The 15,474-nt window shown below is 30.4% G+C and overlaps 1 protein-coding gene across 4 annotated transcripts in view; it reads left to right on the top strand.

The window, feature by feature from the left end:
* TMEM135 (transmembrane protein 135) overlaps window positions 1-15,474 on the top strand; it is a 255,840-nt gene that overhangs the window by 234,653 nt on the left and 5,713 nt on the right. For all 4 annotated transcript variants that reach the window (XM_081282558.1, XM_081282557.1, XM_081282560.1 and 1 more), the window contains 5 exons: window positions 3,944-4,090; window positions 6,617-6,686; window positions 9,896-10,063; window positions 12,394-12,457; window positions 13,371-13,447. In XM_081282558.1, the coding sequence (XP_081138684.1) occupies window positions 3,944-4,090; window positions 6,617-6,686; window positions 9,896-10,063; window positions 12,394-12,457; window positions 13,371-13,447 (526 nt within the window). The remainder of the gene's footprint in view (window positions 1-3,943; window positions 4,091-6,616; window positions 6,687-9,895; window positions 10,064-12,393; window positions 12,458-13,370; window positions 13,448-15,474) is intronic.

Below are 15,474 nucleotides of genomic sequence, written 5' to 3'. Positions count from 1 at the left end.
CCCTGAGTTAAATCCTTAGCGCTGCAAAAATAAATAAATAAAATAATAATAATAATATTTTTAGTTGGGGGAAGTGCTATGGTAGCAAAACCTTTCTAAGTTATAATACACAATAAAATGTTTAACCTTATTTTCTAATTAAAATATAAAATTTTATTACAAAATAACTGTTTTAATTTGCTGTTGTTCTTATATTGATTATAAAGCATTCTGTTTTAACTGAGAGCTGATGACAAAAGGGTGGTTTCTCTAAAGAGAAAACTTGTTTTCCTTTGCAAAAATTCAAAATGTATCAGATATTTTTGTGTCTCTTCTTCAAATCCACTTGTAATAAAGGGCTAATTTGAACCATTTGTATTTAATTTTTTTCTGTATTATAGGAAAATATTCTGGAAAAAATTAATTCTTGCTAGTACTTTTATTGTTAAAAAAAATCATTAAATAGCTGGATGTGGTGGGACACATCTGTAATCCTAGTAACTATAGAGGCTGAGACAAGAGGATCATAAGTTCCAGGCCACCTCAGCAACTTTAGTGAGACCCTAACCAACTTAGTGAGACCCTGTGTCAAAATAAAAATTAACAGGGCTGGGGATATGTCTCAGTATGGTTAAGTGCCCCCAAGTTCAATACCCTGTACCAACAGATACATAGATAGATAGATAAAACTACTAAGTATTATGTGTTGTTATTGAATTTATATTGTATATCTCCTTCCATTAAATAGATTTGATTTTATTTCCAGTTTTCCACATTACAAATTGATTGTGCTCAGAGATACAAAGTTGATACTCAGAATAGTACCAAAAGCCAAATATACGTTTTATTGTTAAGTTTCATTATTAAAAAAGAAAGATGTGGGCTAATATATATAGTCTTACAAAAAGTATTTTCTGACGTGGTTTTCTAATTCTACCTCTTTGCATTTTTAGCTGTACTGATTTTTATTATAGACATATGCTATAAATTTATAGTATGTTAAAAATACAACATTTAATATTAATTACAAAAAGGTTGAGAAAAATGCTTGCTGTAGCCAAATTTAATATGACTTCCAAGCAATATTAATGTTTGATGAGGAAAATATATATAGTGCCTGATATATTGGGGAATGCTCACCATTCTCAAATTTAAATGGTTACAGTCACAAACAGGCTTGAAGTAATTACTCTATCATGAAAACATTGTTTCATCTGAGAAAAACCATCCTTTACTTACAAAGTAAATATTCACAGCATACTTTATTTAATTCTTCTCAATTAGACATAGCTTGAAAAGATTTAGAAAATTCAGCTTTAAGTTTAGTTCAGCACTCATTTTTTTTAAGCACTCAACATGTGAAAGTCAGATAACATTCATTCATTCTAAGTTTAGTAGGCTTTTACTTTGTCCCAGGAATTGTATTAAACCCTGGGAGTACACTGGTGAATAAATCAGATATAGTCTCTGTCCTTAGAGCTTATAGTCTGGTGGGAAGACAATGTCAATTATAATTATGCCCCATGTTACAACAGAGAAGTGTAAATTGTCTCAGGAATATTTTATCCAGACCTAACTTAATCTATTCCTAAATTGTGGATAGGAGTAAAGGTAAAAAAAAGAAAGAAAATAGCATAGTATTACTTACAGAATAGAAAAGCCCATATGTTGTGAGAGAATAGAAATTTTCTATATATTTCAGTGATTATTTCCTTTACCTTTGAGAGGGTATAGATAGATAAATAGATAGTAGATGGATAAATAGATAAATAAAGGATGGGATGAAGGAGCATGTAAAATAGCCTTTAAAAGGCATATAAGCATTTAGCAAAGATATAGGGAAGAATGATCCAGGAAAGAGGAGCAAGCATCAGGGCATTGGTTTATTTGGAGAATGGCTAGTAGTTAATTTAGCTATAAAGTATAATAAGAGCTCATACAGTGAGTGCTTTCACAGTCCTAGATAGTGTTTTAAACGGGAGGTTGTATTTAATTTAGTAGTCCATAAGGCAGTGAAAGTCTTTTGATGATCAGAGAAGCAGCTTTAAGAAGCTTCCTCTGGAATTTTGTGTAGAATGATTTAGAAATTATCTCCATATACATATAATAGTAGAAGTCATAGGAGTAAATAGAAAGAGTCAAGGACAGAACCCAGGAAGAAGAGCTAGTGCTGGTAGTATCTATCTGAAGATGCACTAATACCTGTTTACTCTAGTATAAAACAAGGGGACATGGCTTGGTGATTAAGAGACAAAGCCTTCAAGTTGGATCATTCCATGTTCAAATAATTACTGACAACTTATTGACAAATTTTATATGACTTATTATAAGTGGATAAAGGGTAAGATACTTATTCATGATAATTCTTATGAGAATTTTGATATCTATAATGTGCCTGTGTTGCAAATATTAAAATGATTTAACATATGTAAAAGGCTTGGTTGGCATTGGGTCTGTTGTGTATAAATACTCAGAAAATGTTAGCTTTTACTGTATTCCCTCATTCAATATGTGTTAATCAAATATTTACTATATACATGCCATACACTTTACTAGACACTGAGATATAATAGCAAAGAAAATCTACATAATCTCATGGTCTACATAATCTTATGGTCAGTTCAGTGGGGGCAGAGAGTATTAAAATGGTGCGTATAGTATTGGGGGTTATTGCGCTGTGAGAGTACAGAGCAAGGATCACCTACTCCCCCTGACTTCAGGCAGGGACAACATCTAAAAAAGAAGTGACCTCTAATCTGAGATAGTCAACACTATCAGAAGAGCAACAGTATTATGAAAGGTGTGAGAGCTACTGTTGCATTTATTCTAAAATAGTTTTATCTGTGTTGCTGATAAATTACAGTAGTACCTATCTTAAACTCTCCTGGTACCCCCATGAGTAAGGAACAAGTTCTTTTGGACTAAGAGTGACTAAGGATTCACAGCTGACACCTGGTGGCAAATAAACCTTTTGCACACACCCCTTATCATTTGATAAACTATATGTTTTACCAAGTTTGTCCAAACAGAATGGATTCCAGTTGTTGATTGTAATAGCTTTTTCTTTCTCTCTTTTCTGAGTGCTTAAATTTTCACATTTTGTTTTCCACAGGCCCCACGTTTCAGAATTTTGGTGTAGTATTATTGATTGTATGTTTTATTATATTTTGTTCTATATTCTGCAAGTATCCTTAGGAAAGCACAGTTAAGAAGGCTCTGAGAGAGGATACTTCTTAAATATTATCTAATGGTAGTAACATCTGCATTGTCTTTGGAAAAATACTGTCCAGTTTTGTTGAAATAGGAATGGTGTCATTTACTGGATGTTTGATATTTTTCTGAAGAAAAATAAGTAAGTTGGAATAATATCAGTTTTTAAGATTTCCTAATGGAATAATATGAGGGTATGTGGAATCTTAACGATCTCTTGTTCTCATTCTTTAGTTCCCTCTATTTTCCTAGGTGTATAAATGACCTTCTACTACACTGCAGCTGTTTATAACTCAAAGTGACATTAGGTATAAATTTAGTTTTACTCTAAAAGAGAACCTAGTTCACTTGTATATATTAATAGAATTTAGAGAAAAATATATTTTTTTGTTTGACTAGTAGACATAAAACTATCTGCTTCTTTTGAAAATCTTTAAGGCATGTAATAACTTAAAACAAAGGTGTCCTAATTAAAGATTGCTTTATAGAAGTGTTGTGCTATGTTTTACTTAATTTGATTTAAAATAACTGCATGTTAAATCTGACTTCAAAATGAGTATTTCTCAGTATTTAGTATTTAAAATTTGAAAGTCTTTTTTTCTTTTAAGGATAGCTAGATTATATTAATTGTGAAAATACTATTTTAAATAAGATAGTCTCCAAAATGTGTTTATGGATAAACAAAATATATTTTTTCTTATCGATTTTGTTTTTAAATAGTGAAAAGTGCCTCACATTGTTTTCTTTTCTTTAGGTTCATTGTAGGCAAGGAAGAAATTCCCACACATTCTTATTCACCAGAGGCAGCATATGCAAAAGTGGAACAAAAGAGAGAGAAACATGAGGAAAAACCAAGAAGAATGAATATAATTTCTCTAGTTAGGAAACTTGTGAATTTAATGTGAGTTTTTTATCTTGATATTTTAGCACACTATATGATATCTGTACCATGCCAAATTATTTTTGTTTTCTCTTCAGGTAACAATGTTACTTTCTTTTTTCACCAGAAACTGCTTAGAATTTTACAAAAGGCACATTATGGCAAATGAATGTTATTCATTCTCTCTCATAGGGTAGACCATCATAGGCCTTTAAAATAGATTTGTGTGGAATTAAATACTATTCTATTTTCAAGTAGCAGGAGGCTGTGATGGGGAACTTCGGGAAACAGATTAAAACATGCTAATTGAGTATGCCAACTATAGAACAGAGAAAGAAAAGTTCCTGAGAGAGATTCAAGAGATACAGAAATAATAAGGATTAAGAATTAAGAATATTTTGTAGAACAAAAATTTACAAGGGCTCTCAGACTGAAATAAAGAATCTTTATTTTTCTGTTATACAAAAGAAAAAAATCTTTATATTTTATATGTTCATTTATATTTCCAGTATAGACATTTAATAAAATAAATTTAATGATTTAAAATTGGAATATTAGTCAATAAGAGCAATCATGGTAATGATATTGTAGAGAGGGAAAAATGAGTAGGCAATATTGAAAGTTAAGAGATCAATTATAGGAAGATGAAACCCTTTAAGAAATCAGAAAACCGACCTTTGACTCTCATTTTACCTTTTCCAGCTTAGTGACTTTTGACAAGTGATTTATTTAACTATTATGCATTTCAAAGTCCTTATCTATTAACTGGGGTTAATAATCTCTATTAAAGATTATTGTGAGCATTAAATGAAAATAATATATGAAATTGCTTGATGTAATATAGGAGCACAGAGTGGATGTTAAATTTTTACTGAATTTAAATATTTTGCCTTCATTTTAGCATATACTATACATAAAAGATAAGAGTACAGAAAATTGTAGATGACAGGAATAATAGTTACAGTGAACTTATTTAAAAGCAAGTTAAACCCCATTTATGTATGGTATATCAAAGTACATAAATGCATTCTACTGTTGTGTATAACCAATTAAAACAAATATAAAATTTTCAAAAGAAAATGTAGTTAGAGTTTGATTATGTTAGTGGAGAAAAGGAAGAGAGAATTCTCCTTAATGGAAAATGAGTTTCATGAGTGAATGATGCCTTGGGTATCAGAACTGATCAGCTCATGGCAGAACTTGTCATAGTAGATTCAGTAAGTCCTCTGGGGTGAAATCAGATACAGAATAATACAGAAGCAAAACAAATAATAAAAGAGAGGAGCAGTCCAGACTTTAACCCTTTTAAAAAAGTGGTTAAAGATGACAGTTTAGTAGAAATCAGGATTTAACTTCACTAGCAAAGAGAGGTAAATCATTTCTGTTCAGTTCTGGTAGCAAAGACTGAAATATCTTTGAAGAGAACTCTTAGAAGTATGAAGAGTGATGGTTTGCATGAGGCAGTCCTTCTATAATTCACTTCTTTTTACACCTCTAGCTTTAATCACTCAACACTTCACATGACCAGATAGGTCATACCATTCTAATAACATAAGGGCTTAGGTCAGTATGAACTATTGCTGTCACCTTTGACTAGAAAAGGCTGCATATATAATTCAGCTGCAGTCCAGAATTGGATTTCTGAAAAGACTTCACTAATCAATTTGCTAAATGGGATTAGAAAGGTGCAGAGCCAGAACTTTATTCTGCAAGTTTTTATTATAAATGGGAAAGTGTTTATATGTTTCAATCATGGAAATAATTAACTAGTCTGAAAGAAGTGACTTCTTTTTGAACATGACTCTTTTAGAGAGAAAGGAAATAGCTGACCCATGTTAATCTACTTACTTCTTTACACCAAGGGTGAATAAATAATCCTACAATAATACATCAAATAATTAAAATGAGTATGTTCTGAACAGTTCTCTCAACAGAAATGTTTATATTAAGCACTAGAGGGATAAGTAATTTACAGTTAAATCACAAATAACCTACTTTTGAATTCCCACATTTTTTTTCTATATTTATTTTTAAGAAACTGCATTTTGATTCTAATACTGTATCATATTTCTTTTCCATATGTTTTCTCTCAAATATAATTAAGTATAAATTTCTGTAACCTGAGCACATTCTCATTATGATTTTTGCTCAAGTACTGGCTTCATGGATGATTTATGACCGTTACACTATGCATTAAGCCATTTAAAGCTTCCAAAGATTTGGCAGTGTATAGAGATAATTTCTACATATTTTTCATAATGTGTCAAAAATACTAATACTTTTGTATTCCACATTAAGTATTTTGACTACAATCACATATTTTATACATGTGTCAAATGGTAAACAACAACCAAAAAAACAAAATATTGTTATCCTTCCTTCTGTATGTCCTAAAAGAACAAAATTTGCATATATTTAGAAAAAGTGGAGATATTTTTGTCTTTTTTTTCCTTAGAAAGTTTTAAGCAGATCTACAAATATACACATGTGTACACACATATTTTAATTATGATTAGTTTAGTTTTATTTTTCTTGATTTAATTTCAGATGCAAGCATGGACCAAGGCATAGATGTTGCAAACACTATGAAGATAATTGTATCTCTTATTGCATTAAAGTAAGTATATTAATATATCTACTTTCTTATTGGGTAATATATGTAAAAACAACTTAGGAAATAATTTCCAAGTAAATGGAAAATTTGACATTAATAATTACTAACATTCTTTGCATCTGACTAGAAAGTAAGAAAAACATATGAGAATAGGTAATGATATTTAATATTTTAATATTTACTTACCTTAATTAAACAATTTTAAAATTAGCTTATCTTGGGCTAGAGCTGTAGCTCAGTGGTAGAGTACTTGCATATGGGAGGCCCTGGATTTGATCCCTAGAACTGTAAAAAAAAAAAAAAAATAATTAACTCATCTAAAACTTATGAGGTAAAAGAGACGATGAGGTAAAAATAACAAGAAATAAGAAAAATTATTAAAATGTGTACTTGGTAATATATACTCATTAGAAGTATATCCTAGAACAGGTCCTTGAACTGTATAATTTGCTATCTGGATCAGTTTGTATACACTGTGTACTATCTGATACAATGGTATTTGGTTTTGAACTTATAAATCTATTACATTTTTAAAAGGCATCAAGCTAATTGGATCATGTCCTCAGTTGCTCTACATTAAGAAAGTTAGCTATGTCCACTGGTGTAATTAATTCCCTACTGCCTATTATACTTGTGTAATAGTTTAAAACTAATCCCTACTTGCCACCTCCATTTTCCCATCACTACCACTCTTGGAAGAAAGTTACTTACCACTGCAGTTAGCCTGGCACAGGGAACACCACCTGCAGCAAGTTCCTTAGTTTTGCATGGTACTCTTTATAATTCTGATGTTTTTAAAAGTTGATGTCCTTTCTTGCAAGGTCCAATCCCCATTTGCTGATGATGAGAAGAGCTGAATTGCATAACACCCCAAAATATAGTTTCCTTATGGTTCCTGCAGAAAAACTGTCTGCCTCACATCAGTGCTTTATGAATGTGAATGAATGCCCTCTGGCCCATCCCTGACAATGCTGTTGACCTGAGCCCATACTTACCTTCAGAATCCCAAAAGATATGACCAGGAGTAAAAGCAGTAGAATATATTTTCAGTGCACTGTGGTTTTAGATACACTCTTTACAAATTTGATTTCCTTGCCACACTTATAAAGTGAAGAAAAAAAATGAGATAGCATTACCGGCAGTCTCAGAACCTGCTATCATCTCCTGGAGGTTATTCTTTCCAACTAAGCATGACCGTAGTTCAAGGGGAGAATTCAGGAGAGGAACTGAGAGAAGCATTCTGATTAAATCAGAGAGAGGTATTTTGAGAAATTTGGAGTTGGGAAAGTTGATATTAAATTTTTTTTTTGAGAAAATAAGTGACAATTACCAAGCAGTGATTCTTTCAAATGTGTACCAATATTATAATATTTGATAAAAGTATTTGGAGACTTGTGGATGAGGCATTTACACCATAAATACAGTAAAAGTTTTTGAGAGTGAATCTCATTGTTCCACAAAGATAGTAAAACAACATATTAAATCATATCCCTGAGTAAATATTAATATTAATTAATTAATATTCGTATTAACTATATTTTACTCAATTCACCATACTCTTCTTACCCTCTTCTTTGTTGGTTCACACTTTTGGTACTTACAAACTCTTTAATGCCTCTGTTCTCGGCTGTCTGAAATGTTTTTCTCACACTACTTCTTCTCTTTGGGGTCTATTTAAGAGTCACATTCTCAGTAGCCTTCCTTTACCACTTAATATAAAATAGACTGCTCTTGTGCCCTGGTTACTTCCTTCTAACATTTATTCTAATCTGTAGTTATTTTATGCTCATTTGTTTCCTTACATATTTTCTCTTTTTGTAGCCAGCATGAGAAACTCCATGAAAGTCAGAAGTTTATATCTTTTTTTGCCACCGTATCCTCAGCATCTAGTGTAATGCTTGGTATATAGTAGATGTTCAGCAAATATTTTCTGAATATACAAAAGGGTAGATGAGTGGATTTTCAAAAAATTTATTTTTTTAATTTTAATTTTTTGAAAATAGCATAAGAAGATTGTCATGTGGTTGTGATCCCTGAATCCCTAGGTTAACATTATAAGATTATCAATGACAAAATAAAGGTATGACCATTTTATGCATTAAACAAATACTAGGCACTTTCAATTAAGGAAATGTATGATAATTCAACAGTAATTGATCTACTAATTTACTTTCCATGTTTGAAACAGGTATTAGGTAGGCTCAAGTAAATTAACTTTTACTTCTTCATACTAATTCAATGTTTTCTAGAAAAGAAAGTTACAATCTGGAAAATACAAATCTGATTTTTGGAATTAGCATGGAAGCAAGGCTAGGAATGCAGATATGTTCTCTTGCCAGTTGGGGTGAGAAGAGAAGGGGATGGAAGACCATACTACAATGTATTATCAAGTTTAGTTTAGTATATCTTTTTCAGAGGAAGGGTACTAGGGATTGAACCCAGGAATGATCTACCACTAAGCTACATCCCCAGTCCTTTTAATTTTTTTTTTTTAATTTTGAGACAGGGTCTCCCCATATTTCTAAGGCCAGCCTACAACTTGCAATCCTCCTGCTTCAGACTGGGATGACAAATTTGTGCCACTATGCCTGGCTTTAGTTTAGGATATCTCAAAATGACCATCCATTCCCTAGCGATGTTTTAGTCTGATGCACATGAGAACAGGAATAAAATACACAGATACAATTATATATTCCCTAGGATATTCTTTTAATTTGATCATTGAAAAAATTTTGTACCAAAGGTCTAAAGAAATAATACAATTTTTTATCAAGAGAATCCTTACTAGTACTAATGATTAAGAACAATTTTCTGTTAAAATTCCCAGAAGCATTTGGTTTTGTGAGACATTTCTTATTAATTTCAGTGCTTTTGTTTCTTAAACTCATTTGTGGTTTAGAAATTTAAAGTCCTGATTATCGTCAACAAAATGACAAGAAATGGAATTTTGGTGCATAGTCAAGTTTGGCCAGTGCTTATGAGACTTTTAAAATCTTTTAAAATCAAATAAAATATACTCACTCCAAGATTTCACTCTTATTTTTAAGGCACTTGTTTTAAAATTATTATTTGAGAGTTTAAGGCTTTGTTTTTAAATTTTCTGTGATATTAAATATTTATGAGTTTGACTTTGCTTCTGAGATGGTAAAAATAATATTTTATCAAACTTCAAAAGTTGGTTGTAAATCAGTTTTCTTCCCAATTTTCTATAGGGTTTCATCAGAATGTTTAGCGTGGGATACTTGATCCAGTGTTGCCTGCGAATCCCCTCTGCATTTAGGCATCTGTTTACAAAGCCATCCCGGCTACTTTCTCTTTTCTACAATAAAGAAAACTTCCAGCTTGGAGCTTTTCTTGGTTCTTTTGTTAGTATATACAAGGTAAGATTTTTAAGAAGAGAAAAGAAAAATGTGATAATAAACAACATGGTTATTTTAAGAATTAAATATGTCTTTAATTCAACTATCATTTTATTTAATACTTATTTTCAGCATATTCATAAATATATTGACACCAAATATACAGTATATTTAGAAATATCTTCTTTTGGAATGATATTTAACATGCTTGAATATGGGAACACACTCTCATTTACATATAATATTACAGTTACCAAAGACTCCTTTTTCTTTTTGAATGCATTGACAATGTGAATTTCTTGATATTTCCAGTGTCAAAAATGATTATATAGCTGGTCTGTGGTTTTTAATTACATTTACTATTTTTATTAATTTATACATATTTCAGACCCTTCTAGCAGATATCAATACTTGATTGAATCCATTAAGATTTTCTATTATAACATATAAACAATCTTATTTTCACTCTGTATCTACTCACTCTTCTTATTATTGTCACAAATTACAAGAGTTAACATTCTTCTACCTCTTTCTGTATATTCCTATAAATGTACACAAAGGTATATAAACCCACACCTAAACCCATGTACAAAGATAATTCTTAACACAGTACTTTCAGCTGTAAGTAATGAATCGCCTTTTGGTTAGTGGGAATTACTAATATATTAATCATATTACTGACCTATTTTATTAGATATCTAAAATTTAAATTCAAAACCTAAATATATTCTAAATTATAAAGTATGTTAAAGTTGATTTAAGTACCATTAATACATATATGTATGTATATATTTTTTCTTTGAAAAAATTAATGCTGGGAAAATTGAAATTGAGTTAATTTATTTTAAATAAAATGGTTATGTATTATATTAAGGAAAAGTTTGATCATAAAAGGTAGGTGGGAAAAAAGTATTTTGTAATGGAAAAGAGTAACTAACTATAGATGAACTCTAAATAATCACTTGTTATGAAATCTTAACTAATACTAAAGAATATTCAATATGGTTTGACTAGGAAGCATTACTAATGTCTTTAAGCATGCAAGAGTTAAGGATAAATTACTGGTAATTACATGTTTATATTCACATTCTTTTTAATTTCTCATGTTTTAGTATTTGTATTTATTCTTAACAAAAACTCATAAATGTTTACACATGTATTATTTACAACATTTTTAGTGCTAGGTTGATTATTCTCCCCCATCTAGTCTATCTTAATGTGCATTGTGTTTTAGTTTGCTTTTTGATTTTCATTTCTTATACTATTCATTTGCTTATTTGTAAATACAAACTAAAGTCATTAAAGAAAATAAAACTGAACCAAAAGATCTCATGGAATATACTCACTTATTGTATTCTAAAGCCATATGTGAGTTTTAAAAACAAATTTTCCATGCCAATAGAATCTCTATAATATTGTAACTATTATAAAATAATAAACTTTTTAATTTCTGTTTTTTGGTGAACTGACCCTTTATCCATCCATCTGTTGACAGACCAGGACTACTTTCTTACTTAGCTATTATGAATGTGTTGCTGTAAATTACTATAGTATGCTAATTCTTTAAAAAAAAATCCCAATGAGTGGTGTAGCTGGGTCATATGGTAGGTAATTCTATACTTAGTCTTTTGAGCAGCCTCCAGACTGATTTCTGCAGTGGTTATATTAATTTGTAATCACATCAGAGGTATACAAGAGTTCTTTTTCTCCCACATTCTTTCTAGCATTTATAATTACTTGTATTTTTGATGATAGCCACTCAAATTGGAGTGAGGTGAATTCTTGATGTAGTTTTGATTTGCATTTCCCTGATTGCTAGAATATTGGACATTTTTTTCATATATTTGTTGGGCATTGAATTTCTTATTTTGAGAACTGTTTAGTTCATTTGTCCATTTATTAATTAGTTTGTTTTTTTTGTGTGTAAATGTATGTCTGTGTGTCTGTGTTAAGATTTTTGAGTTCTTTATATATTGCAGTTATTAATCCCTTGTGGGAAGAGTGACCAGCAAAGATTTTTTTCCCATTCTGTAGCTCTTGTCTTCCCACTCCTTTTTCCTTTGCTAAGCAGAAGTGTTTTAACTTGATGCCATACCATTTATTAATTTAATAAAAATGATATGTAATTTCTTATTAGAGTCTATCTAGAACTATGACTTTATAACAGATTGTTTTTCATAATATTTCCAATCTTTGTAGTCAGTTTAATTTACATAAGACCACCAGTTTGTCTTCAGGGTCATCTAGTGAATCATCTAGTGAAACACATTAATGGTTGTTATTTTCATGCAATCATACAATTTTATTTTTAGAAATAACTGAAGTCATTATATTTTTCCCCCACAATACAGGGTACTAGTTGCTTTCTGCGTTGGATCAGAAACCTGGATGATGAACTACATGCTATTATAGCTGGTAAGGCAATAATTAAAAGAGAATGATTACAATTTTATCAATCAGTGATAAGAATAAATGGGAAATAGCTTCCAAATTCATCTAATTTTTATGTATCTTCTTTTATCTGTTGTAATAGAATCCCTACCAAGACACTCACCCAAATATTTTGTCTGTGAGCTAAACATATCTGCCACTCTGGCCATCTATTGTTCTATATTGCTTGCAATATAATGACTTGGATCTGCCTACGACAGGCTAGAAATTTAAAGAATGTATCAGAAAAGAACATAAAGACTTAAAATCTTATATAAGTGATTAATGGAAGTTTAAGTAGATTTTTTAAATTTTATTTTTGCCAATGGAAAATGACATATTTTAATAATATTTGAAAGGAACTTTAATCATTTTATAGAAATGAAAAATAGATATTATTTTCTAAACTGAAATATATGTAGTTCTTAAGTGAGATTATTTTTCAGATATTTATTAGTAATAATCCTACTATTAGTATTTTCACATCCCACCCCTATAGAAAAGTGTGACCCTGGCACAAAAATAATTTGAGCTGCTAGGAAAATAGATGAATAAATACTCCCACTTAAGATCAGAGATACCAATAGCCTTTAAAAAGTTATTTTAAAAGTGTTGTATTTGCCAAAATGACTACTGTTTTAAACAGTAGTTGTCACACATAAATCAGAACTGTTTGTTTCTAATTCTGAAATTTAATTTCTTTAATCTAGAATATGTGATAAGAACTCACTCCATTTTAATGTCATCAAGCATATTATTGTCCTTAATTGTGTTGTACCTAGAAGCAATGCTGGAGTGAGTGAATTTTGAACTATTTAAATGAATTAACATTTCTGATGACTTAATAGCAAAGAAATACTTTGTAATCTTATCAGTTTTTTCATATTTGTTTTTTCAGGATTTTTGGCGGGTATATCAATGATGTTTTATAAAAGCACAACAATTTCCATGTATTTAGCTTCCAAACTGGTAGAGGTAAGCAAAGAATTTTATGCATGAACAGTTCCAAAGGATATAAAGCTTTTTTTAAAAAAAAAAAAAACAAAAAACTTCTGACTGCTTTAAGCACAAATATATAACTTCACTACCAAAGCAAATTCTAATTCTTTAAAAGTATTTACAGTCATTTTCTCCATGTGCTATTTTCAAATATACACAAATGTAGAAAGAATAGTGTAATAATTAACCTTTGTGTATCCAACATGCAAAATCAACAATTATCAGCATTTGGCTAATCTCCTTTCAATCTATACTCCTCAACTCTCAGGTACTGAATTAACTTAAAGCAGATCCCAGACATTGTATCATTTTGTCCTATTAAAAACTCAGGATAGATTTCTTAAAAATGAATCAACATTATCATGCAAGTAGAACCACAATACTATAATCCTACATTTCAAAAAACTTAATATTATCATATATCCAATCAGTTTCTTCTTCACTGATTATCTTATAAATATTTTTATGCGATATCTTTAGTTGAATCAAAATGCAGTCTCTTAATTTATGATAGTTATTTTTTTCTTCCTCCTTTTTCCATTTTTTTTAATCTCTTGCCATTGATTTGTTGAAGATCTAGATCATTAGTTCATGGAATTTCCACATTTTTGGATTTTACTGATTGAATTCTCACTGATGTTATTTATTATGTTTATCTCAAATATTTCCTATAAAGTGTTAAGTAGATCTAGAGGCTTAAGCAAATTCAAGTTCAAGTTTTAGAAGTGAGGGTAAGTGGCAGAAGTACTTTACTGTTCTTTGTGGATAAACTTCCCATTTCATTGTATCACATTAAAAGTTACAAAAATGTATGGTTGTCTTTCTATTGATACTAAATTGACTAATGGGACCAGGTATACACAGAACCTATGTAAGATTTCCAATAGCCTTTCACCTCATAGTTTTACCAGCCATACATGATCATTAATGAAGTTCATTATTTCATTAAGTGTTGCAAAATTGTGATAACCTGTTGTTATTATACTGTATTCATTAACAAGAATGTTTCTAAAAATAAAAAAAAATACTTTCCCATTTTAAGTATTTTGGCTACTCTGAAATATTTTGTTCAGGAAATGAAGATAAAATGCTTGCTTACTTGTCTTTATCAGTGTTCAGAATGAGTTAGTACCTTAGCATTCTGCCTAAGTGAGTTGTATTTATTTTAAAATATAGTTATAAAAACATGGATTTAGTGTATCTGATTTGTTGTAACCCAGTACATTCATTATGCTCAAGTTGTCCCAATCTTTGGCCTTGAGAGCCTCCTTAAGTTGACTCCTGTTTGTTTTGACATATGCCATTATTTTTTATCCCTTTCTTGATTTTTAAAATATCTTTTTAACAAGATATTTTAGGCTCATCTGAGACATTTTCTGTCTTAGACATTGAATCAGCTTTTTCCCCCAGTGGTTCCTAATTTCTTTTATTGGGAAAAGATATTTAGAGGCTTAAACTAGTGTTTTTGCCCAGGTTGAGCATTGTTTCTTGATTTTTCCAGTAAACACACCTAGAGAATCTTTTCTTCCTCCTTTCTTTTTTAGAGAGAGAGAAAATATGTTTGGAGTTTATTGCTATTTCCATGTAAAAGTTAAGATTATAGATTTTATTTTACTTGTTAGATGTTTATAAACTTTTACCTCACACTGAAAATCTGTGCTCCTAATGACATTAAAAAAAATACATATTTGCTTTTCCCAAGTGTGGTAGGTGCATGTGTGGGTGCATTCATGAGGAGCAATTGGGGGCACACAGATATGCACGGGGTGGGGGAGAGGGAGAGAGAAAGGAAAGAAAGGAGAGAAGAGGAGAGGAGGAGAAGAAGAACAACAGGGGAAGAAGAAGAGAGAAAGTATACATAACGAAATTAGAGAGACAGGCAGAAGCTAGTATTTTAAAACCTGGGTAAAAAATTTGGTTGTTTTCATGTCTAAGCATGAAATGACATAATTTAATTCACATTTTTTAAGATAACCACTCTGGATATTATATGGAGAGTATTT

Source organism: Spermophilus citellus (assembly GCF_964194105.1).
Source record: "Spermophilus citellus genome assembly, chromosome: 2".
NCBI classification, from domain to species: domain Eukaryota; kingdom Metazoa; phylum Chordata; class Mammalia; order Rodentia; family Sciuridae; genus Spermophilus; species Spermophilus citellus.
This window is presented reverse-complemented; position numbering and strand designations above follow the sequence as displayed.